Below are 22,570 nucleotides of genomic sequence, written 5' to 3'. Positions count from 1 at the left end.
CAAATTTGGTCCAGTGAATGAAAATATATCCTGCATATCAGATATTTACATTACAATTCATAACAGTGACAAAATTACAGTTGTGAAGTAGAAACAAAAGTAATTTTATGGCTGGGGGTCACCACAACATGAGGAACTGTATTTAGGGGTCGCGTCATTAGGAAGGTTGAGAACCACTGCATTAGGGCATCGCCTCTCTTGGTGTTTCTGACAAGGCATTTATTGTTTAATAATACTACTTCAGTATCTTTTGGACTACAGCTCCCATAAACCCCCGGCTGTGTTGTACCATGTGGGAAGCGGCCAAATGCTGTATGGCTATAACATTTTGGGAAAATGTAGCCATAAATGGTAAATTTTTCAGGGTTTGAAATGTCTCCTTCATAGAAATGTGCAGGAGGTCCAGATGTTATCCTTTTTGTGTTTCCAGAAAGATTCTTCTTCCTTCCTTAGCTTTTTTATCATGTCAGAAGCAACTTGAGAACATACTACAAGTCATTTCTGGTGTAAGAAAACTGGAGAGACGTTGCCCAGGGGACATCCAGGAGGCTTCTCTCATGTCCCTGCAAGCTAGAGCTGACAGAAGAGAGCTCACCCTGTCTTGCGGATTCGAACCACCAACCTTCAGGTCAGCAACCCAACCTTCAGGTCAGTAGTTCAGCTGGCACAAGGGTTTAACTCATTGCGTCATCGCGGCTCCTAGCCTTCCTTAGTAAAAAAAAGTGATAGCAACAGCATTCCAATGAGCAAAACTGTTATAGGTGTACAATACATTTTGAATTGTTTGCCAGGAGCAATCCATTTAGAAGCATTATTGATTTTTCTGGGTTGGGTAGGTTATATTCCTTTTTCACAATATTTGTGGCAAATGATTGTTTAAATAATTAAACAAACCAGTAGAGAAAGGGAACATCACACATACTTCATATACAAAATTCTCAGATTAAATGCTGATGTTTCTAGACAGTAACAAAAATGTGTCTCTTCTAAAGCTTTGAGAACTGCTACTAGTCAGTATGGATTATGATAGGTGATTTGTAGTCACACAGACTTTGTTGGAATGCAACACCTAGCCTCCCTCGCCATTGTCTGTGCTGGCAAGGGATGATGGGAATTGCAGCCCAACAATGTCTGAAGGATTACACATTCACCATATATGTTACATATATAGTTAGCGATATATGACACTGCACCTGATGAACCACTGTTCTGATATAATATAAGGCTGCTTTTAACAGGCGCTCCGAGTTTCCAAATGTGGTCTGAGGGACTGTTAGCAAAATTTCAAGAAAACTAGTATGCATGGAAAATTATGCAGATTGTTTTGAACTTCAAACATCGTATGGTCCAGAAGAAGGAAAAAAAAGAAACAAACAATGTGGTAACGTGGAAACACTCTCAGATAATATCTGTTTTCACTTTGCAATAGAACTACAATATATTCAGTCACTTCTCATATTAGCATCCCATTTGCCATTACATGCCTTCAAGGCCAAGAATGAAGTGCTTCAGAAGACCAAGAAAGTACAACAGCTTTCTGTTGACTTTGAATTCTTTCAGCACAGTAAGACATCTTTCATTTGGAAAGCTAATGAAAATGACAATTTGGCCCAGAGCCTGCAACAATCACCTTTTGAACTACTGTATACAACATCCAGAATCTCTAGCTGTATGCATATTCCAAGTGCAGACTGTGGGGCTCTGAGAGTCATAGAATCATAGATTTGGAAGAGACCTTGTGGGCCATCCAGTTCAACCCCCTACCAAGAAGCAGGAAAGCCACATTCAAAGCACCCCATAGATGTCCATCCAGCCTCTGCTCAGAGCCGGCCCAACATAGAGGCCAATGGAAGCGCTCGCTTGTGGCACATTGTCCCTGGGGGCGCCGTTGAGGCGCCCCTGCAACAGCGGCAGCAGCGGGGACCATCAGTTCCCTCCTTGCTCTCGCGAGGTCAGTTGAGGCCTTCCGCATTCGGCGAGGAGGGAGCTGATGGTCCCCGCTGCTGCCGAAGATATGTGCAGGGCCTTGGGGGGGGCAATTTCGGGGGGGGGCACAGCTACTAGGTTCGCCTACAAGGTGAAATTACCTAGGGCCACCTCTGCCTCTGCTTGAAAGCCTCCAAGGAAGGAATCTCCACCACACTCCGGAGCAGAGAGTTCCACTGCTGAACAGCTCTCATAGTTAGGAAGTTCTTCCTAATGTTCAGGTGGAATATCATTTTCTGTAGTTTGAAGCCATTGTTCCGCGTCCTAGTCTCCAGGGCAGCAGAAAACAATCTTGCTCCCTCCTCCCTATGACTTCCCCTCACATATTTATACATGGCCATCATGTCTCCTCTCAGTCTTCTCTTCTGCAGGCTAAACATGACCAGCTCTTTTAGCCACTGCTCATAGGACGTGTTCTCCAGGCCCTTGATCATTTTAGTTGCCCTCCTCTGGACACATTCCAGCTTGTCAACATCTCCCTTCAATTGCGGTGCCCAGAATTGGACACAGTGTGATTCCAGGTGTGGCCTGACCAAGGCAGAATAGAGGGGAAGCATGACTTCGCTGGATCTAGACACTATACTCCTATTTGTGCAGGCCAAAATCCCATTGGCTTTTTTAGCCCCCGCATCTCATTGTTGACTCATGTTTAATTTGTTGTCCACGAGGACTCCAAGATCTTTTTCACACATACTGTACTTTCATTGGCTATTGACCTTAGCTATATTTAAAGCAATGGCCTCAAAGAAGGGAAAGGAACCTTATCTCATTACCATTCACCAAACCTACCTGTCAGTCCTTTATATGGGAAAGGGTGCCCTTCTAAAATCATATGCTCTGTCTACAAAAAGAAAGTAACATGCCATTCCTTGAAAAAGGAAATTACAAAGGAACCTGAGAGAAAGAAACTGCAGGATTGAATTATATTCAAAAATTCCAATCCATTAACTAAGGTATAAATGAAAACAATGGCTGTATGGTGGACTACATATTTAATACAAGAGTCCATGCTCCTGTGCATATAACAAAATGAAGCTTCTCGGAGAGAGCTTTGAACTCTTAGAAACTGTCTTTTGGTAAGCAGATGTATTGCATTCATATATCAACACTACAGTAAAGATCTGAAAGACCTGTATCACCTTACACAGCTATTTGAAACGTTAGGGTTTGCGTCATGATTTTCATCTTTTGGATGCTATTACAGTAGAGTCTCACTTATCCAACACTCACCTATCCAACGTTCTGGATTATCCAACACATTTTTGTAGTCAATGTTTTCAATACATCGTGATATTTTGGTGCTAAATTCGTAAATAAAGTAATTACTACTTAGCATTACTGCATATTGAACTACTTTTTCTGTCAAATTTGTTGTATAACATGATGTTTTGGTGCTTAATTTGTAAAATCATAACCTAGTTTGATGTTTAATAGGCTTTTCCTTAATAACTCCTTATTATCCAACATATTCGCTTATCCAACGTTTTGCTGGCCCATTTATGTTGGATAAGTGAGACTCTACTGTACTTTCTATCCCACTCCCACAACTGTGCAAATACGCTTCATAGCTGATGCCTTAATGCCACTGATTAATGCATATGGTTTATATCCACAAAAATTAAAGAGAAAAAAACCCCCAATTAATTCTGCTGGTCCACTTCCACTTGGGCTTTCCTTCCACTTCCATTTACAACTTCAAATTTGACATCTTGTATAGCTGTTGGATGTACACAGAATTCTCAGGAGTCAGGGGTGGTGGTCATTCTTTTTCCATAATAACCCAAACACTCATACACAACTGTAATAGGAGGTTACACTTCTGTGTCTCACTAACACAAACCCAATAAATGACTTTACATCATCAAAATGTTAAATGCCGGTGACTTGAGTAATGTTGCTTAAATTCATTATTTTCGGGGGGGGGGGGGGGGGGTGTATTTTGTTAATTGTTTTTAATGAACTAGTGTATTACTAATGTATTTGTAGTGAATGTGTTATTAAGAAGTAATGCTATCAGTTAATATTATAATTCCATTAACACCCAGTTAATAATAACAAATTAATTCATGGATTAACATTCATGAATTTTCTCTGTCACTTATGTTCCTCACACTTCAATCTTTGCTGAACCTAAATTGCTTGAGCCTAGCTCGTGGAAATAAATGTACTTTAACATGAACCGCAGCATTGGTTTCAAAAGGATATGTACTGTTGTATAGAGACCAGCATTTTTAGAGGTTTGGGTGCTGGACAAAGAACATGGGAAATGAGGCCATGAAAACCTATTGGATAATCTTGGACAAATCCCATTCTGTCAGCTTCAGGAGATAGCAACCCCCCCCCCCACCCACCCACACACACACACACACAGACATCAAACAAATCTTGTCAATAAAAGCCAGTGATGGGGTCACCTCAGGGCTGCCATAAGTCAGAAATAACTTGAAGACACACAACAACAACAAGAACAACAAGAACAACAACAACAACAACAACAACAACAACAACAACAACATTGTGTATCTGAGCACCGTAGGCTAGCACAGTTTGCGAGGAAAGCTTTAACTGAGCAAGGACTTCTCTATAAACAAAAGGGTGGAATTACCTAAAGATGATTTCTGCCTTTGTCATGTCACTCCATGGTTCACCCTTTTTATGATAATTTCTGTCATCTTAGTCTAATGGTAGGAACAGTGCAGCTCTGCAGATGTTCTTAAACTGAAACCCCTATTCAGTAGTGAGGAATACTGGGAGATGCATTTTATCCTAGGCCAAAAGTAAAATAAATTGTATATATCCTGGAACCCTAATATTTGTTGGCTTCTCCCACCATGTGCATAGTAATATTGTTAGCTGAGTGAAATTAGCTGCATGTTCTTCAAAAAATGCACAACTGCTTGATTTGACCTGATTAAAATACTGTCCCTAGATTTCCTTGGCAGAGAACAAGAGGTGTTCAAGTGCCAAGGCTTGTGCATGAATTTATAGTGGTTGGTTCCCTTCTACTAATCCGTTTGGTCCGGCTTGTTCTGTTGGCCATAACAGCAAGGACTCAGCCTCTATGTTTTTTTTCCTGGCCGCAACACAACAATGGCTGTCGAAAACCGGCTGCCTTTGGTTACAAGTGGTGTGTGGGAGGGAGGCAGCCAAGGAAAAGCGTGAGGGGGCGGGGGCAGGGAAGGCATCATTCCAGGGCCTGCAAATCAAGAGAAAAGGGGGCTTTTTAAAGGAAGCCCAGAGTAGAATAGCTCCATGCCAATCGCTCTTCCTTCCCTGGGAAGTGGGAATTCAAGCCTCCTTAAAATCCCTTGGAAAGCTACGTGAAGCTGGGAGAGAGCGCCATGCGCACCTACAGTGCCTGTCTCCTATAGAGTAGAAACAGCTTTAACTAAGCATTAAACCTGGTCTCCCCTACAGACAGAAGGGAAAGGATTGCAGAAAGAGTGGTATCTTAACTCTGATGCTTTTAATCCAGGTCTTTATGAAGGATATAAGGACACACAATGCCTAAAATGACAGGAAGAAGAGCCTGGGGAGTCCCCCCTCCCCATAATGGGCTGGATAGAAAACAAATATTTCAGCTTTCCTGATTGAAAATGGATTTCTGTCCTCCCGAATTTGGGAGCTTCCCTAGAAATGGATCAGGATCCTCCACTGAAATCTGGGACACCAAAACGAATTGCAGTTTACCCAGACTGCACAAGTCTAGTGCCCAGGAAAAGTCAAATGGAAGAAACGGAACTTCATTAATTTATTTCAAAATAACTTGGTTGAAATCAGAAGTTTTTTTTAATATAATCAGTGTAACCAAATGCAAGGTTTGTTTTATCCATGCATCATTAGATTTGTTTGACTAACAGATTTTAGCATCAAATTTCACAAAGACTTCCTCAAACACAATCCTTCTCAGTGGAGTCCATTAACAAATTCCATTGTGAATTATCAGGCATTGTGTAGCCCTTAGTTCCTAAAATATGTGTAGAACGTTATGTACAGTAGCTGCATGGGAGTGTAAATGTAGGAGAAATGAATGGGCTGCCTTGAATGCGATTTCCGGCTTCTTGGCAGGGGGTTGGACTGGATGGCCCATGAGGTCCCTTCCAACTCTATGAGTCTATGGTCACCTTACAGCTGCAGTCATTTCTGTGAAATGAGTGGTAGTCTTGGTATAGTCTCAAGAAGATCAAATGTTCACATGATAAAACACACAATTAGAAACTCATAGTGAGAATCTTCATAAGGAAGCTAAAGATGTGATTCACCACGTGTTGCTCCATGCTACCTGTTTATTCCAAGAAAGGAAGATATGCGAACGCAGTGCCTGATGGGATTACAACTAAACAACCTACTGTGTCTAGATTGTTTTAATTTTGGCCAGGGTTTAGCAAATGTGGGTGGTTTGGGAGACAATTTCCTGTCTCGGATGCTGTGGTGTTTTGTGTGTGTCTTCAAATTACCTGCTGACTTATGACAACCCCATGAATAGTGTTTTCTGAGACAAAGAATGTTCAGAGGTGGTTTTGCCAGTTCCTTCCTCTGAAATATAGCCTATAACAGCTTAATGTTAAAAAGTGTGTGCTTTGCGGTAGAGTACCTTGCAACCTATTCAGAAGTTGAATTGCCACTCTTACTGGCTCCTAGGAAGAGACATTTGCTTGAAAAGTGGTAGTTTGGGGAGTTGGGAGAGTGAAGCCAAGGGCTACAAAAACAGTCTGGGGGGCTCTGCTTGATTCCAGGTATGTTCTCCATTTATTATTCTCCTAGGAGTGGCACAAAGTTCGCTGAGTGGAATTTTTGAGCTATTGAACATCATGAGACAGTCTTTGAATGTGTGTTTTTAAGCATTTTCCCCATGGGACTGTGTATGTCTCATCACATGACAAACATTCTGTTTTCTAAGAAATCCATGGGTTTCCGCCAGACAACTATCTGGTTTCCGTTGTTTTTGAAGATTGTTGAAATTAGCTTTTCTGGGTGCATCAGAAGCAGTTTCTTTCCTGTGGGATGTGCAATCTGTCCTCATCCATTGTACTCCATTTGGTTTTCATTAAGGTAAAGGTAAAGGTTTTCCCCTGACATTAAGTCTAGTCATGTCCGACTCTGGGGGTGGGTGCTCATCTCCATTTCTAAGCTGAAGAGCCAGCGTTGTCCATAAATGCCTCCAAGGTCATGTGGCCGGCATGACTGCATGGAGCACTGTTACTTTCCCGCATGTTTTCAAACTGCTAGGTTGGCTGAAGCTGGGGCTAACAGCGAGAGTTCACCCTGATCCCTGGATTCGAACTGCTGACCTTTCGTTCAGCAATTTCAGCAGCTCAGCGGTTTAATCTGCTGTGCCACCAAGGGCTCAGAGTGACATGTACATGTTTTCATACTAACATGAAAAGTGTGGAGTGTGGCCCATCTTCACGTCTGCAATTTCCAACTTGTTGGGAAAACATCTCACGGATTGAGAGGAGACACGCACTGCATGTCTGATGAGGTCGAAAGTGCATTCAGTTTTTGAAATCAGGAAGGAACACATCACATGTGATGGGGATGTTTTGCCTCCCATCTCTTTTCAAGATGGCTTGCATACTGAACACTACAGGATGACACACTTTCTCCCCTTCCGTGGAATGAGGTTCCAAGTCTCTTTCACAACTGTGCATCCAAAGCATTGCACCATAAAAATTATATTATCTAAAAAAAGAAATTATTCTGGAAATAAACAATTTGTCAAGGATCACTCCGTTATATTTTGTAGATGGGAAACTGTACGAACTCCCAGATTCATGAGTTACAACCCCAGGCTGCTTTCTCAGTGACTATTCTTGGATCAGTTCCAGGGACTGAAAATAACATATTGTTAGTGATCTGACATTGGAGTTGTGTTGCAGAAACTTTCACAGTTATGCATTGATTATGATAAATAGCTCTTGTGTTGAATGGCAACACTGCATAGCCGAATGCACAGCTGACTGAGAACGGAAGGCAGAACTGAATGCACTGCTTACTTCACAATGGCATTGCATATATAAATCTGAGTCTCCAACCCTAAAATAATGGCATTTGGCAAAACTATGCAATAATTTAGATATGTTTAAGATACCAGTGGTATTCCAGACATTACAGTAGCTATGAGGCATCTCTGAGGGTGGAATAGTAACAAGGATATAATGACATTAATTGTTAACAAGAACAAGACCAACAACTAAACAACCTGTGTAATTAAAATGCAATTATAAAGAAGTATAGGCATAAATTACCCATCTCTCTTAAGGGGGTATTTCTGCAAATTCTAAAAAATAACTAGATTTACTAAAAAGGAATGTGTTAAGGTATATTTAAAAGGACCTAAATAGCTAGCTATTTTATTAAATAAATAGCTTATTTGATGCTAAACGCTTAAATCAGGTCTGGTTGGTACTTCACTAACAGACCATCAAGGAATATCAGGTACTGTAGGCTATACTTCAGAAGATGGAACTGACAAAACAACTTCTTAGCAATCGTTGTCTGAGAAAACCCTATGAAATTCATGGGGTCACTATAGGTTGGTTGACAGCTTGGAGGCACATTTAAAATTGATGAGCATTACATAGTTATTTCCCCCCCCAAACTATCTCCTTCATAGTCTTCCTAATAGTGTTGTCAAAGGTCTTCATGGCCGGAATCACTGGGTTGTTGTGAGTTTTCCGGGCTGTATGGTCATGTTCCAGAAGCATTCTCCTCTCAAGGGAACCACTGATGGTATAGGGAAGCCGATGAAGAAACACAAAACACAAACAATCTACAGACCCAAAAGGAAAATCCAACAAATGCTACATTCAGCAAAGGACAAGAGGGATCCTCTCACCTCTGCAGGAGTCTACTGTATACCATGCAGCTGTGGACAAGTCTACATAGGGACCACTAAACACAGCATTGCCCAAACACGAATCAAGGATCATGAAAGGCACTGCAGACTCTTTCAACCAGAGTCAGGCATAGCAGAGAACCTGATGGACCAACCTGGACACAGCATATTATTTGAGAACACAGAAATGCTAGACCACTCCAACAACCACCATGTCAGACTACACAGAGAAGCCATGGAAATCCACAAGCATGTGGACAATTTCAACAGAAAGGAGGAAACCATGAAAATGAACAAAATCTGGCTACCAGTATTAAAAAAAACTCTAAAATCAGAACAGTAAATAAAAAGCAAGACTAAAAAATCAGGGGAATTCCAGGCATGAATCAATCAGGGCCAGCTAACACCTCCCAACAAAGGATTTCCCCAGGCAGCTATCAGCCAGGCCTTGAAACTGCGGGCCGTTAAAATGCTAATCAAGGTGGCAAATTGAAACATTCACAAGTACTTCAAGCAGACAAGAATTCTTTTCCCCACCCTGGACACTCCACAGATATATAGACCTCACTTACTTTCTAACAGACCCCTCAACCTCTGAAGATGCCTGTCATAGATGTGGGCGAAACATCAGGAGAGAATGCTTCTGGAACATGGCCATACCGCCTGGAAAACCCACAACAACCCACTTCCTAATAGTATTTGGCTTGGTAAACTTTGAAAACATTGGGAGTACTGAGGGGAATGAATCTAGATTGAATTTAGATCTGTCTTAGTCACTTAGTAGCTTTTCAGAGCTGTCACTGCTGAGAACACAGTTTTGACTGGAAGATGCATAGATTTCAACATGAATGCACAAGTCTGGTGCTGTAAACTAAATCAAGAGAATTACATCATCATCATCATCATCATCATCATCATATGTATAGTAAAGGTAAAGGTTTTCCCCTGACGTTAAGTCCAGTCGTGACCGACTCTGGGGGTTGGTGCTCATCTCCATTTCTAAGCCGAAGAGCTGGCGTTGTCCAGACACCTCCAAGGTCATGTGGCCGGCATGACTGCATGGAGCGCCGTTACCTTCCCACTGGTGCGGTACCTATTGATCTACTCACATTTGCATGTTTTTGAACTGCTAGGTTGGCAGGAGCTGGGGCTAACAGCGGACGCTCATTCCGCTCCTGGGATTTGAACCTGGGACCTTTTGGTCTGCAAGTTCAGCAGCTCAGCGCTTTAACACACTGTGCCACCACCAGGGGCCCCATCATATGTATACCCCGCTTTATCTCCCACGAAGGGGACTCATAACGGCTTATATTAGTTAAAATAATGACCCAGTACATAGATGCCTGCTGAAGTATCGGATTACATTTACTACATTGGGATAGTGTCCTTCACCAATTCTCATGTAGCACTCTAGCTTGGGAAGGAGAGGAACAAAACTGAATCTTCAAAAAGTTCAGTAGGAACAAAACTGCTACCGTTATCCACCACTATCTACTACTTGAGGCCTCATCAATTCCACAGAACTACATTTTGCAAAGTATCTCATTCTGATGGTACATTTTTAGTCACTTACAGAGACTGTAGGATGTTTAGTAGAGGAGATCGGTAGGCTATTACAAATTTATTCAAATATCATATGAATACCGTGATCCTCAAATGATCCATATATTTGGCAGAAATGTCTCCAAGGCTGACAAATGTAGGCAATAAGAGCTTGTCACTTGAGAAGGAATTTTATTTATTATATAAAATATATAAATATTCAGTCACTGCTCCTGTAAGTTGAAATCAATGAGCCCCCAAATAACTTAATTTCAAGAGGACTTAAAGCATGATTAGTTTTCTGTGTCTCAGGTATAAAAAGTTGGATATAACTCACACATTTCCTGAGCTCCCTTTGATGTGATATATTCGTGGGCCTAGTGCTGGAAAAAAAGATTGCTTGGATGCTTAATCTTTATCATAGCACTGCACAGTGTGAGTTACATGGCAAATAAAAAAGCAACGCCAAAGGAAGTATCAGGCTGAAATCAACATAAAGTTAGTATGTGGCTCTGAACTGTAGATGGCAACATAAATTATTTTCCAAAGTGGGAATTATATTTTTCTTTAACAAGAATTAAGGGTGGCTTTCAAGAGTGCATCATTACAACCCATTCCCTTGGGTTTACAATAGAAGTAATATGCACCTAGAATATTTGTTCACTGTTAGAACCTTGTATGCATGTTACCTGCTTGCAACCTCCGGGTTATCTACACACAGCTTGGGAGATTATTTTTTTTGGGCGCTAACTCCCAGGATCCTCCAAACAATATGGGCCAAGGTCATACTGGCTGGTGAGCAGTGGGAATTATAGTCCCTGATAGTAACAACAATTTCATTAAGGCAATTACAAATGTGCAACTATAGTTCATAGCCATGATCCCTATGTAATAGATGCTTTGGGAAATACATAGTGGTCATGAAAGTATCCCAGTCCCCGCTTAGTAGGTAGCAGCCATTGGCAGTGACAGGGGACTGTTTCCCTTCACAAAACAACTGACTGACATTTCTACAAACAAACACCATGAGTGATCATTGATGAAAGGGATAATTTCGACTTGCTTTTACCTTTTGCTAGCAGTGGATGCTGAGCTGAAACTGGAGATGGGCTGTGTTGACTGATTTAGGACTGATTTGTGGATACACACCAACATAACTGCTGACAACTTAGAACTCTTCTTCAGGCCATACTTGTGGGACTATCATGATCAATGTCTGAACTTCAACATTTGCTACTATAGTATTGTAGACCAAGGACCTCATCACACCAGAGCAGGGGAATCTCAAAAATTTTCAGCCACTGAGTCCTTTGTGAAGCAAAAGTTTCTTGTGGTGTCCCAAGAAATGTTTATATATTATGTTATTTATTATCTATAATGTGTATGGAGCCCCCGGTGGCGCAGTGTGTTAAAGCGCTGAGCTACTGAATTTGCAGACCGAAAGATTGCAGGTTCGAATCCGGGGAGCGGAGTGAACGCCCACTGTTAGCTCTAGCTTCTGCCAACCTAGCAGTTCAAAAACATACAAATGTGAGTAGATCAATAGGTTCCGCTCTGGCAGGAAGGTAACGGCGCTCCATGCAGTCATGTCAGCCACGTGACCTTGGAAGTGTCTATGGACAACGCTGGCTCTTTGGCTTAGAAATGGAGATGAGCACCAACTTTAGTATTTCTGGGATGTGTAGTTTTGTTGTTTTGTCCTAGGCCAATTTTTTTAATCCTTTTTTATATATAGATACACAATCCAAGCATGCCCAACAGATGGCCAGCCAGCCTCTCAATAATAATAATAATAATAATAATAATAATAATAATAATAATAATAATAATAATATCATACAATCATAAGGTTAGGAGACACCCCTAAGGATCATCCAGTTCAACTTCCTTCTACCATGCAGGACGACACAAACCAAGCACTCCTGACAGATGGCCATCCAAGATCTGCACAATAATAATACAAATCGAATCATAGAATCAGACAGTTAGGAGAGACCCCTAAAGGCCATCCAGTCCAACCCAACTCTGCCATTGGACGATACAATCCAAGCACTCCCAACAGATGGCCAGCCAGCCTCTCAATAATAATAATAATAATAATAATAATAATAATAATAATAATAAGAAGAAGAAGAAGAAGATTATCATACACCACTTTCACAGTACACAAACAACCAAATGCATACTAAACATAAAGACAACCTTACAACAGACATTCAATACCACCACTACCTCAACAAGCAATGTGTGGCCGGGCACAGCTAGTATTATATATAATGTATAACGTCAGGGGAAAACTTTTACCTTTATATATATATATATATATATATATCAGGCATGGGTAATCTTTTTGGCCTACATAAACTTAACAGCATTTCAGTGGAAGACCCCAGGGGTCATCCAGTCAAATCCCTTTTATGATAAATCTGTCTTGCTTGTCTCTATTTTGGAATCATGGGATTTTAGAGCAGGAAGGGTCATCTAACCCAATCTCCTGCCATTCAGGAATACACAACTAAAACACTTTTGCTTTTTTCCCTTGTCCTGCCTCCTTCCTTAAATACATGCTGTGGTTCTACTATTACTTTGTTCTAGCTTTAGCTCTTTGAATGATTTATCCTGCATGACATCTATAGCTTTATGTGTGCATGTGCCTTCAAGTTGCTTGTGTGAACTTATGGTGACCCCATTGATTTAATAAGAGTTTTCTTAGGCAACAAATGCTCAGAGGTAGTTTTGCCAGTTTCGTCATCTGAAATATAGCCAATAGCACCTAGTGTTTGTTGGTGGTCTCCCATTTAAACATTAACCAGGGTTGATGCTTCTTAGCTTCCAAGATCTGACAGGATCTGGTGTCTTTTGGGTATTTAGGTCTACTACACTCTTATTTTTATCTACTAGTTCTTGATGTATGCCTTACTGTCATTGGACTTGGATCATTCTTGCATCGACCTGGTGATCTGACAGAGGGGTCGGCATCTGACAGCTTCGAGAAAAGGGAGAACTGACAGTTCTGCTTTTCATGCTTTGAAACCTTCATAGGATTTGCTGGGCATGAGGAAAATAAAGGAACCCTTTGGTGTTTCATAAAGCAGGACTGTCTTTTCAAATAAGAAGAGTGAAAGGGGAGAGGAGGAGGCGATACAGGAAAAGCAAGAGAGATACAACGATTTGTTAAAAAAAATCATCTAGGGCTTGGGGAAGCTATGTTTTAGACTACCATTCCCAGTCAGGTGTCATGCTGATTGAGGCAGGGGGGGGGATTCTTTGAGTTGTAGCCCAAAAGTGTGACTTTCCTAAGATGTGACGTCAATTGACTGTGTAAGCAAATGTCTGTGAGCAGCATCCCCTGTCTTCTCTTCACTGTGTTGTATGGTTATGACTTCCACCTAGTACTCCGTTGTTCCACCAATGTGCAGTTACTCTCAGCAAGAGAAGTCATAGTGTGGGATTTGGAAGAGCAGTTATCTACAGGATACATAGGCTGCAGGAGGTCTTAGTGTATTAGGGTCTAGCCCTGAGTTTCCAGTTTTTGTGAGTCATCTCTAGATGCAAACTGAGGACACAAATTCTCCAGGTCTGGTGCATTCAGCTCCTGGCAAGTAGAAAATATTCCTTACTCTGTCTAAGAGCACTTCCAGACATGGCTTAAACCTTTTTTGGAGTGGGTTAAACCTACTTTGAAGCAGGTTTAAGTCCCCACGACCTCCCAGTAACTTCCAGGAGGGCACGGGGCCACTGAGCCTCCCAAAAGCCCTTAAAATAAAGAGAAAACTTTCTGAGCAGCCATGAGGCCTCTCCGGCAGGCCTTCTGACACATAGAAATAACACACCAGAAGGTGTGTGTGTGTGTGGGGGGGGGGAAGCAATTTTTGGGCACCCTCCTCACTTCCTGGCGTTTGGAAGCCTGAAGAAGCGAGATGCTTGTGAGGACTGACCCCTGGGACTACCCGGGAGTCTGTCCCCACAGAGCTCATGCCCCATTAGACCCGGGCCTTTCAGGAAGACATGGGTCTAATGGGGTATATAATTAATTTGGGACAAAGCAGGGTTTTCCTGCTTTGTCACAAATTAATCCTCTTTTACCTGAGGCATTGTTTGGATGCCTCATGTAAAAGTCCGAAGGCATTTTGGGCCCTGTCGGAAGGGCCCTATGTGAGAGGGAATTACATTCCCCACACACCAGTTTTGACCTGGCAAGAAGGAAGACAGATTTCTGATTAGATTTCTAATCAGGAAAATGTGTTCTTGCTTCGTGGGTTTGTTTGAATAACAAGCTGTAAGCAATTGTGGTTGGGACTTAATGCACGATGTTTAATGGCATCACCTATTATGCCTTAGGTTTGGGGTCAAATATCTCATGGCCTGGGACAATCCCAAACTGGAAACCCAAATTTGGATTGAATAGGCACATTACAGTTGATTAATCACAAGACCAAATAAGAAGGATCAATTTATGGGAATGGTGATTTTTTTTTTTAGTCATCAGAGCTTTTTGGACTGCAGCTGAACATGTATTTGTGTACAGCTGGGAAATTGGTCAATCAGAGTTCATGACTGGATGAAAGAAGCACATTTATAAGCCTTTTAAAGGCAAGACAGGGTTAAAATGAAATGGATAAATGTCTCAGTCAATAAAATCTAGGTATGTGGATCCACAGTTTACAACCTTATGGCTTATTTGAGCAATATAGAATCTTTTACAATGGCAAATTGCTACAGATAGCCAATCTGTTTTCTAAGGAGCCCCAGTGGCGAAGTGTGTTAAAGCACTGAGCTGCTGAACTTGCAGACCAAAAGGTCCCAGGTTCAAACCCCGGGAGCGGAGTGAGCGCCCACTGTTGCTCCAGCTTCTGCCAACCTAGCACTTCGAAAACATGCCAATGTGAGTAGATCAATAGGTACTGTTCCAGCGTTCCATGCAGTCATGCTGGCCACATGACCTTGGAGGTGTCTATGGACAATGCTGGCTCTTCGGCTTAGAAAAGGAGATGAGCACCAACCCCCAAAGTCAGACATGACTGGACTTAACGTCAGGGGAAATCTTTATCTTTACCTTTCTAAGGTTAGCTATCTACACCCCATCTTAGACATTCACTGCTATTCACATGTAAACCTAGAGGTGAGGGACAGCATCCTACAGCTTCTGGTCTTTCTGTATGCTCACAGCTGAAGTGTGTTGTGTGTAAATATTGGTGAAATACACATCTTACACACATTTCCAACTCATATCTCAGTTTATTTGCACTTGTATTACTTGGTCTTGAGAAGCCACTGCTTTGCAGCTTCAGTCTTCCATGGTATCCCTCATAGTGTACCAGAGCTCTCGATCTAACTGAAGCCTTCTTATGACTCACCCACAGCAACAAAAGCCATGGACATGTTTTATAAATGGGCTGAGAGGTGTGTGTGTGTGTGAGATGAACAGGAAGTTTAGACTAAAAGCAAAGAATCTAATTTAGACACTGTTTTTACAATGGATATGGATTTGTGTCTGAACAATTTATTGTTAGCTGTAATTGTTTGCCTAATGATTTCATCATGGAGGATTGATTGTTATCCGATTAGGGTTACATAGCTCTCCTTCTGTCAGCACTTCCTTTGCAAAAACAATTTTTGAAGAATTTCTTAGTTAGAAATACAGATTTTTTTGAACTTGGAATGAAAACTTTCATGTGCTGTCGCAGCTTCACAAACAGAAAAAAATATATTGGCAGACAGAAGGAAGCTTTATTTATTGGCGGATGCCACTGCATGGTTGTCATTTCACTCTGATCTCCCAGTGTGAATTCTAAATTAAAAATGTGATGAGCCAAAAATCAGAGGACAGCACGAGAATTGTGTTTTCACTCCTCTCTCCATCTTACACACAGCTGGTACGTTGGGTACCAATGAAGTTTTTCAACTCATCAAGCTTCTTGCCAACAGCTTGGATAAGCAAAGAAATACATTGACTTTAGTGTCTGAGCAAAACTGTGTGATTGGAGCAGTACCAAATCAATACCTTATTCAGCATCACTGGATCTCTCTCCACTGGTTACAGAGGAACTCTACCAGTATGTATGTATGTATTTATGTATGTATGTGTGTGTGTGTGTTGAGGATCTAGGCACCTTTTCTAGTTGACTTACTAACCTGGCAGCTGAACTTGGATGAATTCACCAGGGACATCTGATCTACATCTGGTTGCAATGTAGATAGTAAAGCCTTGTTGAGCTGCTTTTAATTGATTTTATTGGATGTTTTGCTTTTACATAAGTTAAATGTACCCAAGTTGATGTATTTTATTGTGTCTTATTGGGCTTGGTCCCCATGTGAACTGCCCTGAGTCCCTTCGGGGAGATGGGGCAGGATACAAGAATAAAATGATTATCATTATCATTATCATCATTACATTAATGAGCTAAACACTCACAGAATATATTAATGAATGCACATAGGACTTTATCCCATGGGTAGGAGGGAAGTGGAGGAAAGCGGGGGAAAGCATCCTAAAGAATAGGGACCTGACCTATCCCTGCAAGGTCTGTCTTTGGGGATGTCCAGCTATCCCACAATGTTTCCCTTTCCTCTTCTGACTTTCCTCTTGATTGAAGACAACAGTGGGAGGTGGAGGATCATAGAATTCTATGACTTTTTGATCCTCCGCTTCCTGCTGCTGTCTTCAATCAGGAGTTGGGAAACACCTGACTCTTGAAAATGTCCATCTTTGCACGCTAGTGAAATGGATTTCCATGCACAGCCATTGGATGTGGCTGAGTGTCATGGGATAGCCTCTGTGTGAATGTGTACGAAGATGGTAAGGAAACGGGGGAAATGAGAATAGAATAAGGTTGAAAGTCTGATAAAAGCCTCAAGGTTTTCCCATCCAGTTTCAGATAACAGAAATCCCAACAGATTTCCCTCCTGCTATTTTTCTTCTCTCTGATGCATTTCTCATTCTAAGCTGAATCTATACCTTTCTCCAGGCTCCCCAGGTGGACAGATTCCTTTTATCCCACCAAATTGCTTATTGCGTTTCTTCCAACCAACAGAATAGCTGTTTTCCTTTTTTTATCTTTTTACCTGCTCCCCCCCAAGAATTCTTCCAAATTTGTAATTAGTAGATAGAGGAGCTGAGGAACTCTCTTCAGGAGGGGCCTTGGCTTCTTCCCTCCCACCCCAATTATACATCTATCTAGTGTTCACAGTTCCCTGGAAAGAAGGAAAGAATGACTGTCAAACCATCTGAACTGTGTAGATCTGACACGAATCCTTCTCTGTGCTGCGGAATGCTTTGGTGAATCATCTCAAATTAGAAAGTCCTGCTGGCAGGGAAGAACCTCTAGAAAAGCCTTATTAAGATGGCACTGTGAGGTCTCTTTGCTTCAAGCACTGTCCAGTCCCACTGCTGGTACAGAAGCTAGGTATTAAAAGAATTTAATGCAGGCTGAAAGCCACATCTCAGAGGAGTAAAACAAACCATGGTTGACACTGCTATCATGAATCTGGGTGAGAGTTTAGGAAGGGTGGCACAGGCTTTCTGTATTCTGCAACAAAACAGTATCTGGGCATCAGTGAGGATGGCAAAGGGCACTAGCATGCCCTGCAACATTTCACAAATGAAAACTTGGAAATTTGTGGCCAAGCAACATCAAAGTGTGGTTAAGAGAGAAAACTTATTGATAAACAAGAACGCACAAGCTTGGAGAGGCTGCTGTTTTCTGAATGTTGCTGAAGAAAGGCAACATTCTGCTTCCTCTTCTCTTCTCCTCCCTTAGTGTAAACTGTTTTTGCATATTGAACTCAAAAATTGCCTGAAGGGCAAAGGAGGATAGTAATAGTAGGAGAGAGAAATTGGAAAAATTTCAAAAAAAGCTCAAACAGTGGCATGACAGAGGATTAATTGGAACTGTCCCTGGAGGTTATGCATAGGGAAGTGATAAATACTGGTATAGATGGGTGGGAGGTGGGAGTATATCTCAAAATATGTTTCATAGCATATCAATAACATTTGCTCTCCTCGGTATTTTGTATTAGATTGCATTAAACAAACGAAATAAATAAAATACAAACATAAATACAAGATTATAAGACAAGAGAAGGTTTATTCCAACCCGAATCAATTTTCCATAATTTCTTCCCTCCCTTGACTCTTTTAAATTTTAATTTTAAATTTCCAAAATAAAAAGTACCAAGGCTGCTATAACAAATCTTTCCAGTATTTATGCTAGAACTGAGTGAAGTTGGGACATCAAAATCATGGTTTACAAAAACAATGAATGTCCCAATCAATAGGTCTGTCCTAGTTTTGCCTCTAAAAGTTTTACAGACAACTGTTAATTTTTCATGTAATGCAAGGTACCAAATTCTCCTTTACCATAGGAGAAGATCTACCATATACTGTATACTCACGTATAAGTCGTTTTCATGTATAAATTGAGGGTAGGGTTTGAGGCCAAAATTATGGATTTTGTTATGACCCTTAATAAGTCAAGGGTTATTCCATGGAGGAGAAGGCACTGATGTTAACATTTCCTCTTCCAAGTTTCAAAAAGGCCCAAATTAATGCTATGGTAGAGAGAGTTGAGTGGTGGGGGCCACTGTTTCTTTTAGGTTTTACCAGGATGGACTGAGTTCTTGCATTTTGCCACTCTACTTAGTGAAGGGATAGTTCCCTTTTTAAGAAAAGGATAATTGATCCATGGATAAACTAACCCTGGCTTTTTGGGTTGATTTTTTTATTTAAATTTCTAGGCTTATTCAAGAGTATATAGGGACTTCCACAGTGTATTTCCTTCCCCATGCTAGGACTATTCTTGCCACCAATAATAGAAATGGGGCTTACCCACAAAGCAAATGTCCATAGGATTACAGCCATTCAGTCATGGGGAAAATAGTGGCTGTCAAGAAATGTCTGCTCTGTTATGGTGATGGATACATAAATATGGAGCTTCAGCATTTCAAAGACGTAAGGTATATTTACTCCGGCTCCATTGAAGCTTGCAATGGGAAGGTTAATCAAGGGCTCTTGCTTGTGCCCACTGCACTTGCAATCAATCATACCTTTCCAAAGCATTGTTATAGTAACTAGCAAATGTGAACAAGTAAAGGTCATGCACAGATTCCGTCACAGCTCACCCATTTTTAGCGCTACATAAAATGGCTTGAAATGCAGTTGGCATCTTGGCCCAGTGACCCTTAAATTATAAACTGTTTGGTTTCATTAGACACAAGGCTAATCTTGGCAACATTTTGCATATCTGCCAATTGCAATCCTTAAAATACAGAAATATTATATTAGAATTATCAGTTCCCTGTGAGCTGTTTTTATGCCTGTCACATGGAATGAAAATATATTTTTCTCAGGGCTGGCTTTGTTAAAGGACTCACGTGTCTTGAAGTACCAGAACAACAAAAGCATCCTTCCGAAGATAGGTTCCTCAATTGGTGCTGAATGAAATTCACATTAAATTAAACTCTGACCCAAATAACGGCAACCCTCCAAGATGGCAATACATTGTGCTGAAAAAAGAGAGGTCTGTGCAGGGTCACGTTTCAGACTGGGTCTGTCTCTGTGTGTTTCAACTCAGCCATATGATGTAAAAATGAACACATTTTGACAGAACTAACACATACGTCTCTTCAGTGAGTCACCAAAAAAGTTATAATTAAATATAATTAGACAACTACAAATAATACCAACCTTCCTATAGCTCCAGTGCTGATTGCCCTTCATACCATGGCAGTCATAAAGTGTGACAGGGCTACTATGCGACACAGCATCAAAGCAGAATTTTCTGGTGTGAAGAGGTTCTCCTGGCCGAATGTCTTCCCTCCAACCAAAAGTGAAGAGCTAAAGAAAACAGTTAAGCAAAACAGCAATATAACATGGCCTTTAGACAAGACTCACAACAATAGAAAATCATTCCATCTGGCTTCACCTTTAAGTAAATTCCAATGAACCATTGAACCAAAATCGTTGGGCTTCAGTGTAACAATTAACAGAAGATTAGAATACCTAGAAGAAATATTGGTCAGGTTTGGGCAAAGGCTCCAAATAACTGAAAAGAGACCCCAAACATTTTTATAAAATACACGATGGAAATTCTTATTCCAAGAAATTAGAAATAACATACCACACCGCAGAACTAATAAAAAAGCTGTCATCATAATGGGTGAAATGAGGGAAATTATAAGGGCACTGAAAGTGGTAGAAAACGAGTGCTTACCAGAACAATTTGATAAATAAATCTATGTCAGGCCTAAGCTACTTCCGAGCATGGCAAAAATACTTGCTCAACTATCCACAATATAGGATGAACCCCATACATGTGGGACAATATATATGGTTTCACCTACTCATATGTGACAAAATATGTCATCTATAGGAATTGTCCAGGTCTTCCAGGCAATTCTATGATATGCTTCTGATAGAAATTACCTGACTACCTCATCACACAGGCCGATTTGCCTGTCATATGCTGCGTCCCCTCCATTTTCAGCATGGAGCCTTTTCCATGACCCACAGACACTTTCAGCTGGGCTCCGTGCTGAAAAGGGAGATGAAGTGGCACACACCACCACGGCAGCAACACAGGAGCATCCCTGTGTTACTTTCCCAGAAATGGGGGGACGCTGGGTGTCAACGCTTCCTGCCCATGGGATGGGTGGCACCGTAAGATGAACGATGCGGGGCGTGGAGCAACAGGTTCTCCATGTCTCTCTGCTGGGAGCCAATTAATTTGCTCCAATGCAGGGTGAATCCATGGATCTTTATGATGAGGTCTATAACATCACCCTGGAGGACCTAGTAAATTCCTAGGAATCTTCTGGGTCTTCCAGGATAATTTTATAGTAACTTCAATCATAAGTTGTTTATTTCAATATGGTTCACTATTATCTGTGGCTTCCCCTTTCTATGCTAAGGTTCAGGAATGTATCTCCACAGATACGGGTGTTATACTGTACAGAACATATTCTCCATATTAAAATAAAACAAATGTCATTGTTCATGAATGCATACTTAATCTAAAGGATATGGGCTGGAATTCAGTATGGGAATTCAGCATTTATTGCAAACATAAGTAGACTTATATCTGCATGAAATAAAACTGAGCAGTTTTACTATATCCATATTCAGCATGTTGTAACATTAGTATGTAGAGGAGTCACTGAGGTGTGCATTGCACAGCTGGATCTATATGCTCTTGGTGTCTAGACAAATGCTGATGTGCATTAGTAGAGTGTGATGTACATTAGGTCATTTGGCTAGAAAGAGCCAATGCACATATTGCTGGTGCCCTGGTAGACATCTTCATAATTCACTAGGAAGATTCTGTAGCATCTCTGCTATGTAGCTAAATGTGTGTAAAATCCTGGAACATAGACTGTGATATAGACTTGCAACCATGCTTATTTTCAGCAGGAAAGAGATTCTTATATTTACTTTTTTTTCATAAAATTATAGAATCATAGAATAGTAGAGTTGGAAGAGATCTCATGGGCCATCCAGTCCAACCCCCTGCCAAGAAGCAGGAAATCACATTCAAAGCACCCCCGACAGATGGCCGTCCAGCCTCCGCTTGAAAGCCTCCAAAGAAGGAGCCTCCACCACACTCCGGGGCAGAGAGGTCCACTGCTGAACAGCTCTCACAGTAAGGAAGTTCTTCCTGATGTTCAGGTGGAATCTCCTTTCCTGTAGTTTGAAGCCATTGTTCCGCGTCCTAGTCTGCAGGGCAGCAGAAAACATGCTTGCTCCCTCCTCCCTATGACTTCCCTTCACAAATTTATACATGGCCATCATGTCTCATCTCAGCCTTCTCTTCTGCAGGCTAAACATGCCCAGTTCTTTAAGCCACTCGTCATAGGGCTTGTTCTCCAGACCCTTGATCATTTTAGTTGCCCTCCTCTGGACGCTTTCCAGCTTGTCAACATCTCCCTTCAATTGCGGTGCCCAGAATTGGACACAGTATTCCAGGTGTGGTCTGACCAAGGCAGAATAGAGGGGGAGCATGACTTCCCTGGATCTAGATGCTATATCCCTATTTATGCAGGCCAGAATCCCGTTGGTTTTTTTTAGCAGCCGTATCACATTGTTGGCTCATGTTTAACTTGTTGTCCACGAGGACTCCAAAATCTTTTTCACACATACTGCTGTCAAGCCAGGCGTCCCCCATTCTGTATTTTTGCATTCCATTTTTTCTGCCGAAGTGAAGTATCTTG

The 22,570-nt window shown here is 41.3% G+C and overlaps 1 protein-coding gene across 4 annotated transcripts in view; it reads right to left on the bottom strand.

Moving 5' to 3' along the window:
• galntl6 (polypeptide N-acetylgalactosaminyltransferase like 6) overlaps positions 1-22,570 on the bottom strand; it is a 753,660-nt gene that overhangs the window by 14,657 nt on the left and 716,433 nt on the right. For all 4 annotated transcript variants that reach the window (XR_010006391.1, XM_016995302.2, XM_016995304.2 and 1 more), the window contains one exon: positions 20,052-20,201. Coding sequence is in view for 3 of the 4 variants with exons in the window: in XM_016995302.2 (XP_016850791.1) it covers positions 20,052-20,201 (150 nt within the window). In the remaining variant the exon portion in view is untranslated. The remainder of the gene's footprint in view (positions 1-20,051; positions 20,202-22,570) is intronic.

This window comes from Anolis carolinensis, chromosome 5 (assembly GCF_035594765.1).
Source record: "Anolis carolinensis isolate JA03-04 chromosome 5, rAnoCar3.1.pri, whole genome shotgun sequence".
Taxonomy (NCBI): Eukaryota; Metazoa; Chordata; class Lepidosauria; order Squamata; family Dactyloidae; genus Anolis; species Anolis carolinensis.
The sequence above is the reverse complement of the archived record's forward strand: the minus strand, read 5'-3'. Positions and strand labels throughout refer to the sequence as shown.